This window comes from Salvelinus alpinus, chromosome 3, assembly GCF_045679555.1.
Source record: "Salvelinus alpinus chromosome 3, SLU_Salpinus.1, whole genome shotgun sequence".
Lineage (NCBI taxonomy): Eukaryota > Metazoa > Chordata > Actinopteri > Salmoniformes > Salmonidae > Salvelinus > Salvelinus alpinus.
In genome coordinates, this window is record NC_092088.1 from 39,293,650 (window position 1) to 39,307,725 (window position 14,076).

A 14,076-nucleotide genomic window follows, 5' to 3' on the forward strand; every position below is an offset into this window, starting at 1 on the left:
TATTTAGATTTGTTTAACACCTTTTTGGTTCCTACATGATTCCATATGTGTTATTAAATAGTTTTGACGTAATCACAACTATTCTACAATGTAGAAAATAGTAATACATTTGAAATACCCTTGAATGGGTAGGTTTGTTCAAACTTTTGACTCATACTGTAGATATTGTGGCATAATAATTTGTTGTACATAATTGCCAACTATGAATGACAGTCACGTTGACTCCGCAATAGACCACTCACACAAAAGGCTTTCCACATTGCAGCTGACATTAAAGGCTAGTTGAGTCTGACTGATCTACAAATCATCTTGCATCATAAATAACTACTCAATATTATCAGTCGGTCACAGTTTACCCATAATACAACAGTTTTGATGCTCTCGAACTCGGTCAAAATCAATACATAGAGCAACTGAGATCTGATGTACAGTTGAAGTCGGAAGTTTACATACACTTAGGTTGGATTAAAACACGTTTTTCTACCACTCCACAAGACCTCCACAAGTCTGGTTCATCCTTGGGAGCAATTTCCAAACGTCTGAAGGTACCACGTTCATCTGTATAAACAATAGTACGCAAGGGACCACGCAGCCATCATACCGCTCAGGAAGGAGACGCGTTCTGTCTCCTAGAGATGAACGTACTTTGGTGCGAAAAAATGCAAATCAATCCCAGAACAACAGCAAAAGGACCTTGTGAAGATGCTGCAGGAAACAGGTACAAAAGTATCTATATCCACAGTAAAACGAGTAGTATATCGACATAACCTAAAAGGCCGCTCAGCAAGGAAGAAGCCACTGCTCCAAAACCGCCATTTAAAAAGCCAGACTACGGTTTGCAACTGCACGAGGGGACAAAGATAGTACTTTTTGGAGAAATGTCCTCTGGTCTGATGAAACAAAAATATAACTGTTTGGCCATAATGACCATCGTTATGTTTGGAGGAAAAAGGGAGATGCTTGCAAGCCGAAGAACACCATTCCAACCGTGAAGCACGGGGGTGGCAGCATCATGTTGTGGGGGTGCTTTGCTGCAGGAGGGACTGGTGCACTTCACAAAATAGATGGCAGCATGAGGAAGGAAAATTATGTGGATATATTGAAGCAACATCTCAAGACATCAGTCAGGAAGTTAAAGCTTGGTCGCAAATGGGTCTTCCAAATGGACAATGGCCCCAAGCATATTTCAAAGTTGTGGGAAATGGCTTAAGGACAACAAAGTCAAGGTATTGGCGTGGCCATCACGAAGCCCTGACCTCATCCTATAAAAATTTTGTGGGCAGAACTGAAAAAGCATGTGCGAACAAGGAGGCCAACAAACCTGACTCAGTTACACCAGCTCTGTCAGGAGGAATGGGCCAAAATTCACCCAACTAATTGTGGGAAGCTTGTGGAAGGCTACCTGAAACGTTTGACCCAAGTTAAACAATTTAAAGTCAATGCTACCAAATACTAATTGAGTGTATGTAAACGTCTGACCCACTGGGAATGTGATGAAAGAAATAAAAGCTGAAATAAATCACTCTCTACTATTATTCTGACGTTTCACATTCTTAAAATAAAGTGGTGATCCTAACTGACATAAGACAGGGGTTTTTACTAGGATTAAATGTCAGGAATTGTGAAAAACTGAGTTTAAATGTATTTGGCTAAGGTGTATGTAAACTTCCGACTTCAACTATATATATATATATATATATATATATATATATATATATATATATATATATAGAGAGAGAGAGAGAGAGAGAGAGAGAGAGAGAGAGAGAGAGAGAGAGAGAGAGAGAGAGAGAGAGAGAGAGAGAGAGAGAGAGAGAGAGAGAGAGAGAGAGAGAGAGAGAGAGAGAGAGAGAGAGAGAGAGAGAGAGAGAGAGAGAGAGAGAGAGAGAGAGAGAGAGAGAGAGAGCTATTTGGTTACAATGGAAATTATCTTTGATACTGGTCATTCCATTTCTATCAACACATTTCTCACCTCTATGAATCTTCAACACAACTTAAACGATCACTTTGAAAATGACAGCTTGGATTTTGTTTGATAGCTCACTCACTTATCAGAAAATTGCAAGCTGTCCTTTTAAATTACTTGACCTTTCACTCACCTCTTATTACGACAAGTGTATTTCCTGGGTCACTATGCACATGTGGAAAACAAGAAAAAGCTAACTTCCTGTGAAGTTGGCGGCTTTTCACAAGTAGGCTTTAATGTGCTGGGCTTTGGTGTATTAACGCAACATTTCACCTCATAAATGTTTTATATGCAATAATGGGTCGATATTACATAGAAACAAACAAGATGTTATTTTACCGTAACTTGTTTTCGAAAAACATTGCCTTTGTCAGCCAATTAGTTAGTATTAGTGGGAATCTATTTACGCTGAGAGAATTTATGGAAAGACAACTTTGAGGTTTCAAGCAAGGAATATGACTGTTATAAAAACTATACCTAGTGGGATAAAATCTTTACTTCAGAATAATGCATATTTTGGAATATCTCCTATTGTAAGCGATATCCAGTTGAATGGCATAGGTTTACTAGATAAGAAATTCAACAATTGTTTATTAAGGGATATTTTATACAGGAAGTCTATTCCCTCCGTGATATTTTGTTGGGCTTCATCGTTTGATGTAAACTGGCGCCGTGCTTTGCTCACTCCACACACATTTATGGTGACCAATAAAGTAAAGGAGATCTCCTTTAAGATTATCCATAGATTCTATACGTGTAATAGCTTGATTTCTAAATATACACCTGATGTTACCAGTGAATGCAGTTTTTGTGAACTAGAAATTGAATCTATTGAACACTTATTCTGTCATTGTTTATATAGTGAAGTGTTCTGGACTGATGTAAAACTATATCTTGGCAACAAATTACATACAACAATTGAAATATCTAAGTTTGACATTATTTTACTACACTGATTCCACAATTGAACGCGAGTATGTCATAAATCTCTTTATTTTATTAGGAAAAATGTTAATACACAAATCGAAATTTATAAAGAAAACTCCCCTTTTCTTATTTTTTTCATCTTATTTGATCAACTATTTAGTCATTAAAACGTATACAAAACAAAATGTCTAAAAAATGTATTCGCTACATGTCTGTATTTGAATTGAATTACTGTGGATTTGTATTTTTTTTCTCTCTTCTTTCTTTGTGGAATCCCTCTGCCTGTTCTGTTTATGTTTAGCATGTTACTGTTTATTAAAACGTTTTTAAAAAGAAAAGAAAGAAAAAAGAAAAAAACTACTTGAAAAAGCATGGTTTTTGCATCGCAGTGGAAGTCCAACCCTTACATTTTCTTTACTGAACCAGGCTTTGGCATACCTAAGGAAAAACAACATTCCGCTTTTCAGGACCTAACGAAGGCTCATATTGAGTCGTTTGACCAATGAGTCGCAGATGGTCTGTGTCGTGCTGTGCAGGTAACGTTAGGTGCAGTGGGAACTCTCACGTGGAAAAATCAGTGCTGTGTAAGCTGTGCCCCTTCAAGCACAATGTTTGAAGTAGCTAGCGGTTAGCTAATACAATAGTTAGGTCTACTGATATGTGTGTCCTGCAGCAACGTAATATTAGGGATTTGCGTCAATTCAAATCTGGTATGAGGACAAAATGTGATTCAGAGTCACCGAATATACTTTAAGTATTTTTATTAAACTCAAGCGATAAATGGTAAATGCAATTTTCGTATATACGGTTCTCTGTATCACCTCGCAGGATAGAACAGAGAACTGGCAGGATGTAAGTAAATAGCTGTTCTTATACTGTGACAGACGTAGTTCCAACCCGTCTGTTGACCTATCACAGTAGAGGCTGAGCGTGGTTTAAACTTTGCTCAGCCTATCGCCGGCGCTCAGACTGGTCCCAGCCTCTTGGCACTCTTTGGTGTCTGGCGCTGTTGCTGTGCAGATTACGCTCCCTCACCCCAGAGATTGAGGTCAGACAGCTCTGCAACATTGTCTGAGCTATTTGCACCTGCATACAAAGCACACTGTTCTCGCTCAAGGCTAACCACAGCTTCCCAGCACACTTATCTGGGGCTAACTGTTACTTCCAGCACACACACACAGACACCCAGGCGCCCAGGCCAACAGTTGCTAATATTCAATCACATGTGATATAGCATTGGGTTATAGTGCAATAAACACAAATCCTAACAGTAAGAAAATAAGATTTTGTTTGAGGAAGTTACTGATATGTATTTGCGAGAAAGTGACCTAGTTAATGTTACCTGATTGTCTTTAATTTAATACTTTTTTAAGGCTTCAATTCAATTTGATGTCATTCTCCCCAGTACGCCACAAAATCTGACCCAAATACGGTTACCGTCCAACTTTGAGCTGATGTTCACTGTGTTCAAGTTAGCTTAGCTATCGCAGGAACTTGGTTGTAGTTAGCGTCTGTCATTTAAAACCATGGGGTTAGATGTTTTAGAGTTGTGTGAAATGTTGTTTTTCTATTTTCCTTTTCAGGCCATTCCTCCCTTGGAGTTTATGTTTAGAAATGACCGGATCATATAGACGATAGTGTCTTCTGGTCGGGCGCTCGTTTTGAACATTAAAACGCATCTTTTGAGAAATTATCGAAGAAAAAAAGGTTAAATTACTACACACCTTTTATGGGTTTAGTGTTCCCACACGTCCATATCGCCATGTTACAGTGATTGTTTATTGAAGACAGGCTACCTGTGTGAATTAGCTATATAGCGTGCTACGAACACCTGTGTGTAAGCATAACTGCGAGGATATGTAGTTATTCAACTGGAGGAACATAGTGTATTGATCTGTGCAAAACTGCTACAGTAAGTGTATATTTTTTTATTTGAAATATTATTTATGCTGAAATGAAATGTAAGGGGCATATCAGCATAGGTTTCAAAAACCATTTCCCAAGCGATGATTATTGACGTTTCTAAACGTTAAAACACAGCGTCGGAATTGTAGTTCTCACTCAGCCAACTCTGGGCGAAGGTAACCGCTGAAAACTCGACCGATAATAAGAATGGATTTCTAGAGCTAATTCGGATTGTAATGTATATGACTGTCATGACACTGTTTATCTATACTCACAACACTTGCCCATTGTGATGAATTTAAGTTTTGAGCTGTGATTCATCACAGACAGATGTCAACTGGTCCGTGAATGGGATTCCCAAAGGCATCATCAAGCAGTCCCTGGGCCAGGTGCCCATCATGGTGAAGTCTAGGCTGTGTAACCTGCATGGGCTAGATCCCAAAGAGCTCATTGAGCACCAGGAGGAGGCTGAGGTAGGAGAATGGCATGCTTCCTAGCCCACAGCACACCTGTGGGAACTATTCAATCTTATCATTTGAGTTTCAAAGCAGAAATAAAGGCACTTTTTATGTCTTACTTTACATTCTTTAGATTTCGATATCTCTCCTTTTCTCTACCGCCCTCTCTATCCTCATTGAAACAGGAAATGGGTGGTTATTTTGTGAATGGGATCTAGAAGGTTATTCGCATGCTGATCATGCCAAGGAGGAACTACCCTATTGCTATGTCAAGACCCAAGTGGAAGAACAGAGGCTAGGGATACACTCAGTATGGTAAGCAAGGCAGTTAATGTACAGTATGTGGAGGGTGTTTATGTACGAGCTGAACATTGAGGTGTTGGAGTATTTAAGACATATGTAGCCTACTGTAAATAGCCTAACATTGATTTTACATTTTAGTCATTCAGCAGACACTCTTACAGGAGTAATTAGGGCTAAGTGCCTTGATCAAGGGCGCATCGACAGACTTTTCACCTAGTCGGCTCTGGGATTCGAACCAGCGACATTTTGGTTACTGGGCCCAACACTTAACCGCTAGGCTACCTGCCGCCCTCATTATCACAATTCTATCACCTTGATCCAGACAAAAGATCAAGCTATGCTTTGTCTGTCTCCCCAGATATCACCATGCACTGTGTGAAGGAGGAGTGCACTGCTATCAATATGAACTTGCATTACCTGGATAACGGGACTGCGATCAACCTCATCTACCAGAAAGAGCTCTTCTTCCTGCCCCTAGGCTTTGCACTGAAGGTGAAATGAAGCAGTGATATTTGGAACAGGTACATACATGTGACTAGAGCAGGGCGATATATTGAATTTGATTAATTCAAATTTGTTTTTGCACAATATTCCAAATGCCTGTATCGCAAGAATTCGTTTTTATGAGCGTTCATGTCTGCTTGTTCTCGTGTCTTTTTGGTCTCGTCTCTTTCGTTCCTTCTGTGCGGTGTGCATCTTCCATTTACATCAGAGATCTGAATATAATGACGAGATGCTCATGTCGCTGCCCTAACAATGGGAGCCGTTGACCCAAATGGTGGGAAGGCAGGCGACAAGCTTAGGTCCAAAATAAGCCCGTAGAAACGCATTGGGCTTATTTTGGACATATTTTGGCAAGTGAAGCCTCGCTCTTCTCCTCTTCCTCTGTTTACACAAACACACACCAAGCCCCTCCCCCTGCCACTCACACCAACACAGTTGAGAGATCATTTCTTCATCTCTGACAAGCGGTTTCAACTCACTATTTGCATTTGAGGTTTGGTTCAACAGAATCGGTCATATGGACACCAAAACACATTGCGACATTATTTTCTCTAATAGAGAAGTTAACCTCTCTAACAATTTTGGATTGTTGGAGTTGGAGACAAGACCGAAAGGTGTGTTCATAACAATTCAAATGTTCTCCCTTGTTCGCTAATAAATACATTCAAGTTGGCTAAACTTGAAATATAAAGCACGTGGGCTTGTGCTTGAAAGATTGAGACCTGTGTTAATTTTCTAATGGTTGCTACAAGTCATTAAGTGAATTTGCATTATGCATAGTTCTGGTCATTTTTTATATACAGACTTGAAAGCCAGATCATGATTATTGCAAAGAAGCAGGTTCAATTATTTTGATAAAAGAATTACATTATTAGTGGGGCTTAAATTTAGCCTAATTACACACACCCTGAATTCATTAGATTATTGCTGACTGTTTGAAATGCAGTGTTTTTTAACTTTAATTGTACAACAGCCTATTAAGAGAAAACAATACAAATATATTGTGAATCAGCCATGAATTTGAAAAAATCTATATGATTTTTAGGCCATATCGCCCCACCCTACATGTGACATTTTATTAAAAACCTCGAGTCGATGTCCACACCCCTGCATAAATCAAATTAGCATAATACAAACGGTCACACAAAAAATCTGTCTAAGCTAGAGATGTCTGGGTTTTTGCATCAGCGGTGACAGAGCTAGAGCTGTGTTTGTCATGAGACATCCCGAAAACCGGTCTTCTCACAAAATTGTCTGTAGAGTCCGAACAGTTTGGCCTACAAACAAAGTTTACACCCCCCATCCCGCCCACGAGCATCTAGTAACTCAATCTGAAGTTTGTACTGTCCTTCTGCCAACTTTTGTCTGTAGCGTCTGAACAGTTAGGGCTACACACAAATATGACCATGACCCCTTTGTGGAAATGTGAGACTCATGAACATGTCGGTTGTTTTTCTCCAGGATGCCAACAGGCCTCACAAGACTTGTCTGAAGGTCCTTCGATATCAGTTGAAAAAATTAATGGAAGTATACTGAACAGAAATATAAACGCAACAATTTCAAAGATTTTACTCTGTTACAGTTCATATAAGGAAATCAGTCAATTTAAATCATTTCATTAGGCCCTAATCTATGGATTTCAAATGACTGGTAACACAGATATGCATCTGTTGGTCACAGTTACCGTAAAAAAACCAAATTGGCCTCAGGATCTCGTCATGTTATCTCTGTGCATTCAAATTGACATTGACTAAAATGCAATTTTGTTTGTTGTCCATAGGTTATGCCTGTCTATACCATAACCCCACCATGGGCCACTGTTCACAACGTTAACATCAGCAAACCGCTTGCCAACATGACACCATACACGTGGTCTGCGATTTGAGGCTGGTTAGACGTACTGCCAAAATCTCTAAAATGACGTTGGAGGTGGCTTATGGTAAAAATAACATTAAATTCTATGGCAACAGCTCAGGTGGACATTCCTGCAGTCAGCATTCCAATTACACGTTCCCTCAACTTGTGACATCTGTAGCATTGTGTTGTGACAACTGCACATTTTAGTGGCCTTTCATTTATTAACATCTCAAGGATGATCAATGGAAACAGGATGCACCTGAGCTCAGTTTCAAGTCTCATAGCAAAGGATCTGAATACTCATGTTTTAAGGTATTTGTTTTTTAATACATTTGCAAAAATGTCTAAACCTGTTTTTGCTTTGTCATTATGGGGTATTGTGTGTAGATTGAGGACAACTAATTTAATCCATTTTAGAAAAAGGCAGTAACGTTACAAAATGTGGAAAAAGGAAAGGGGTCTAAATACTTTCCGAATGCACTGTATATATATTAAAATTAATAAGTGTTCTATTTAATTCTGTGTTTGCATGTTTAGAAGGAATGTGTAGATGAATGCTCATGGTTTCTGTCTTTTCTTACCAGATTCTGAACAAGTCATCATGGGAGAGGAACTTTGGTCGCGGCTGTGTTTACAAGACAGAGCTGGTGGACCTGGTTGAGAAGAAGGGTGAGGACAACCTGGTGTTTGGGGTCAAACCCGGTGATCCCAAGGTAATGGACAAACTGGATGCTGATGGTCTGCCCCCCCGTCGACGTCTTGCTACAGTACTGAGACACCTTCTACAGCTACATCAACCTCAACACCGGACAGAGCTCAACTTCTCCGCTTTGGGGAGATGGAGTGCGATGACTCGATGACTGCTGGCGCACGGGATCTCATTCCTGCTCCACGACCACCTATTCACTGCTCTATTTTTCTCTGTATATATCAACGATGTTGCTCTTGCTGCTGGTGATTCTCTGATCCACCTCTACACAGACGACACCATTCTGTATACATCTGGCCCTTCTTTGGACACTGTGTTAACAAACTTCCAGACGAGCTTCAATGCAATACAACACTCCTTCCGTGGCCTCCAACTGCTCTTTAAATGCTAGTAAAACTAAATGCATGCTCTTCAATCGATCGCTGCCCGCACCCGCCCGCCCGACTAGCATCATTACTCTGGACGGTTCTGACTTAGAATATGTCGACGACTACAAATACCTAGGTGTTTGTTTAGACTGTAGACTCTCCTTCCAGACTCACATTAAGCATCTCCAATCCAAAATGTAATCTAGAATTGGCTTCCTATTTCGCAACACAGCCTCCTTCACTCATGCTGCTGAACATACCCTCGTAAAACTGACTATCCTACCGATCCTTGACTTCGGCGATTGTAATTTACAAAATAGCCTCCAACACTCTACTCAACAAATTGGATGCAGTCTATCACAGTGCCATCCGTTTTGTCACCAAAGCCCCATATACTACCCACCACTGCAACCTGTATGCTCTCGTTGGCTGGCCCTCGCTTCATATTCGTCACCAAACCCACTGGCTCCAGGTCATCTATAAGTCTTTGCAAGGTAAAGCCCTGCCTTATCTCAGCTCACTGGTCACCATAGCAACACCCACTCGTAGCACGCGCTCCAGCGGGTATATTTCACTGGTCATCCCCAAAGCCAACTCCACCTTTGGCCGCCTTTCCTTCCAGTTCTCTGCTGCCAATGACTGGAACGAATTGCAAAAATCACTGAAGCTGGAGACTTATATCTCCCTCACTAACTTTAAGCATCAGCTGTCAGAGCAGCTTACCGATCGATCATTGCACCTGTACACAGCCCATCTGTAAATAGCCCACCCAACTACCTAATCCTCATATTGTTATTTATTTTTGCTCTTTTGCACCCCAGTATCTCTACTTGCACATCATCATCTGTGCATCTATCCAGCGTTAATGCTAAATTGTAATTATTTTGCCACTATGGCCTATTTATTGCCTTACCTCCATAATCTTACTACATTTGCACACACTGTATATATATTTTTCTATTGTGTTATTGACTGTACGTTTGTTTATCCCATGTGTAACTGTTTTTGTCGCACTGCTTTCCTTTATCTTGGCCAGGTCGCAGTTGTAAATGAGAACTTGTTCTCAACTGGCCCTGGTTAAATAAAGGTGAAATAAATAAAAAATGGTCTCTAACCTATCATAAATAATGGCTGAGTTAAGACAAGTCAAAGGATAGTTGGAATCTACCAAAAATTGTAAAGATATTGCACAGTAACTGTTTAATATATAAATAACATTTGTAATTTTGCAGACGCTCTATACAGAGAGACTTACAATTAGTACATTCATCTTAAGGTGGCTAGGTGAGACAACACATCACAATCATATCAAGTACATTTTCCCTCAAAGTATTTATCAGCACACAATACTGTAAATCAGTCTATTTAGAGTGACATTCTGTAAGAAAATACACTTTGATGGTGTATTAGACAAAGTTGATTCATGTGACCACTAGGGAAAGTGAGTTTTGACTTTACGTTACTTTTCGGAATGACAATCAAGACACTTCCAAGTGGCTCAGTTGTTTCGGACCTAACCAGCGCCTTGACACTGCTGTGCACAGGGCTTCAGCTTCTTATTTCCATTAAACTATATGTAATACCGACCTCCACCAACAGATAACATAAAATGACAGAATTATACATGAGCTGCATTAGAGAGTACAGACAATGAAACAGAATTTTGGTAGGTAAGCTAATCATTGTTTGGTTGCTGTAAAGTAATTTTGTCTTTCATCCAGAATGAATATGAAAGAAAATAAGCTGATTTTAGATTTTTTACAATCCCTTTTACAAAGAAATCATGTTTTCATTAACTTGGGCCTTTGGAAACAATCTTCATGTGATTGGTTTAGACATTGTTCCCTGTACTTTCACTTCAACTTGGCCAGCACCTCAGGTAAATCCAGCACAGAGGGAATGGTGTAGTCTGGATTGACAGATCCCTCAGGTGGACACACCCCTCTGTTATTAATCCACACTGTGGCTCTAACCCCTGCATTAAACCCCCCGACAATGTCTGTGTCCAGGGAGTCTCCCACCATAACACAGTCGTGAGCCTGCACCCCGAGCAGGCCAAAGCAATGGCTGAAGATGGAGTGGGCTGGCTTCTCTTCTGCATGCTCTCCCCCCACCACCACAGCATCAAACAGCCCCTGACACCCTAATGCCACTACCTTCTCCCTCTGTGTCTGGGTCTCTCCATTGGTCAGCAGCAGCAGTTTGTGGCTGGTCCTCAGCTGCTTCAGCAGGGTAAGTACTGGAGGTGTTATGGTTAGAAGCTCCAGGCGAGTGTTCTTCCACTGGTAGTAGCACTCACTGGCAAGGGTGGGGTTAGAGCTGGGACTCCCACCCATAACCTCCTGGATGCTCTCTTCCCAGTGACTGATCCGCACCTCATCTATTGTCCTACCACCAGCTGGGTCAAAGGTCTCGTGATGGAGCTTGTGCTTAAATCTGTCACAAATGGCAATGGTGTGTTCATGGTCTAATGTTGTCTTCAAGAGCTCTGTGACCTGGGAAACAAGGAAATCAATGCTGATTGTAATATGTGTACCTAAACAACCCAGAGAATGTTTTGATCAAGCAAAGGACAATCTAATCAAGTACCTGTAAGCCTACTTTACTCGGGGGGAAAAAATGGAACGTCATGAAACGGCAGGGCTACTCACTTTTTGAATGGCCACTCCACCGGCACCCGCTGTGTCAATGAGCGTGTTATCCAAGTCGAGCAATATCGCCTTGATACCTTCACTGTTCATTGCCGCTATCAACAGGTTACACAGAAATGTAATGTTAGTAAAGCTTTTATACGGCGAAACAAGTTACTGGCTAGCTACTGTAAATGCATGCCTACAATGCGGAAATGTTGGCTATAAAGAAACGCATTATGGGAGCTGTAGGTTTTCAGATCTATTTTTTTTCTTCTCGTTTTTGTCCACTAGAGAGCGTCAATATATCACAAAACAGTATACGTTCCAGATAAATAGGCCTAATTGCAAGCGATGTTCAAGGACATCAGCAACCCCCCCTAAAAGCCTTTTAAAGCTACAATATGTAACTTTTTGGGTGACCCGATCCAGTTATGGATCGGTGATTCTCATTGAAAGCAAGTTAAGAAGCGGTAGATTCTTCAATGTGTGATATTTTTATTCTTCCAGTTCTTAAATTTAGTTTTTGTTTATTTTTGTACACCAGCAAACAGCTGAAAATACAATATTTTGGGTTATGGAAAAGATATCACAGCAGTTTAGATGGTACAATGATACTCTACAATGACTCCTTGTTTTGTCACAAACTGAAATTAGGCGAGTATTCGAATTTTAGCAACCAGGAAATGGCGGAGCGATTTATGCATATCGCACCTTTTAACTAAAGATTTACACATTAATTTCACTAATTTATGATGCGTGAGTTGCAATTGTTTTTAAGTTAAAGCATTTATTTCATTTTTATGAAACTCTGCTTGAGTGATCAATTAAAATCTAAGTATACAGTGCCTTGCAGACGTATTCACACCCCTTATATTTCTTCAAATTGTGTTAAGTGTGATTAAAATGTATTTAATTTTCATTTGTTGTCAACAGTGAACTCTACTCTGTCAGTAGAAGGAACATAGAGATTAATAAGATATATTAACTTGTATATAGTCATTGCATAAGTATTCAGCACTTTTGTTAAGGCAAGCTGAAATAATTAGCTTAGGAGTAAAATTTGGCTTAACAAATCACAGAATATGTAACATGGACTCTATGGGAAATAATAGGGGTTAACATGATTTTCTTATGACTAACCCTTCCTCTGTCCCCATACAGTACATACATCTGCAAGGTCCCTCAGTCAAGTATTGAATTTCAAGCACAGATTCAACTACAAAGACCAGGGAGCCTATCAAAAGCCTCATAAAATGCCAGTGATTGGTAGATCGGTAACAATATCAAATCAGACATTGAATATCTTTTTAAGCATAGTGAAGTTAATAATCATGCTGTGGATTATGTATTAAACCACCCAGACACAAAGATACATGCGTCCTTCTGAACTGAGTTGCAGGACAGGAATGAAACTGCTCAGGAATGTTACCATGAGACCATTGGTGATTGTAAAACCGTTACAGACTTCAATGGCGGTGATGGGAGAAAACTGAGGATGGATCAACAACATTGTAGTGACTCCACGAGAAGGATTTAAATGACAGAGTGAAAAGAATAATACAAATGTACAGAATGCCTAAATGCAAAGCCTTATGTTTGGGGCAAATCCAACACAAGACATCACTGAGTAACAGCCGCCTTATTTTCAAGCATGGTGGTGGCTGCGTCATGCTATGGGTATGCTTGACATCGGCAAATACTGAGGAGATTTTTAGGATAAAAAGAAACGGTATGGAGCTAAGCCCAGGCAAAATTCTAGAGGAAAACCTGCTTCAGTCTGCTTTACAACAGACACTGGGGGATGAATTCACCTTTCAGCAGGACAATAGCCTACAACACAAGGCCAAATCTACACGTGTTGCTTACTAAGAAGACAGAATGTTCATGAGTGGCCAAGTTACAGTTGACTTAAATATGCTTGAAAATCTATGGCAAGATTTGAAAATTGCTCTGTAGTCATGAGCACCAACATCTTGACAGAGATTGAAGAATTGTGAAAATAATAAAGGGCTAATATTGCCCAATCCAAGTGTGCAAAGCTCTTCGAGACATACTCAAGACTCACAGCTGTAATCTCTGTCAAAGGTGTTTCTAACATGTATTGACTCAGGGGGTTGAATACTTATGCAACGACTATATTTTAGTTATTTAATATCTATCAATCTTTATATATAATAGCCACCATTTGCCATGATTACAGCTTTGCACACTCTTGGCATTCTCTCAACCAGCTTCATGAGGAATGCTTTTCCAACAGTCTTGAAAGAGTTCCCACGTATGCTGAGCACTTGTTGGCTGATTTTCCTTCACTCTGCGGTCCAGCTCATCCCAAACCATCTCAATTGGGTTGAGGTTGGGTGATTGTGGAGGCCAGGTCATCTGATGCAGGACTCCATCACTCTCCTTCTTGGTCAAATAGCCTTTGCACGACCTGCATGTGTTTTTG

At 40.2% G+C, this 14,076-nt stretch overlaps 1 protein-coding gene across 1 annotated transcript; it reads right to left on the reverse strand.

The window, feature by feature from the left end:
* Positions 1-10,171: 10,171 nt before the first annotated feature.
* Positions 10,172-11,906, reverse strand: nanp (N-acetylneuraminic acid phosphatase). The gene is made up of 2 exons (XM_071392739.1): positions 11,649-11,906; positions 10,172-11,492 (listed from the first exon to the last, which is right to left on the reverse strand). The coding sequence occupies exons 1-2, from the start codon at positions 11,736-11,738 to the stop codon at positions 10,851-10,853; spliced, it is 732 nt and encodes a 243-aa protein (XP_071248840.1). The 5' UTR covers positions 11,739-11,906; the 3' UTR covers positions 10,172-10,850.
* Positions 11,907-14,076: the final 2,170 nt, after the last annotated feature.

Coding starts and splice junctions, on each gene's coding strand:
- nanp (XM_071392739.1), bottom strand. CDS start 11,738: ATGAACAGTGAAGGTATCAAGGCGATATTGCTCGACTTGGATAACACG. Junction 11,493..11,648: donor GTGGAGTGGCCATTCAAAAA/GTGAGTAGCCCT, acceptor CTTGTTTCCCAG/GTCACAGAGCTCTTGAAGAC.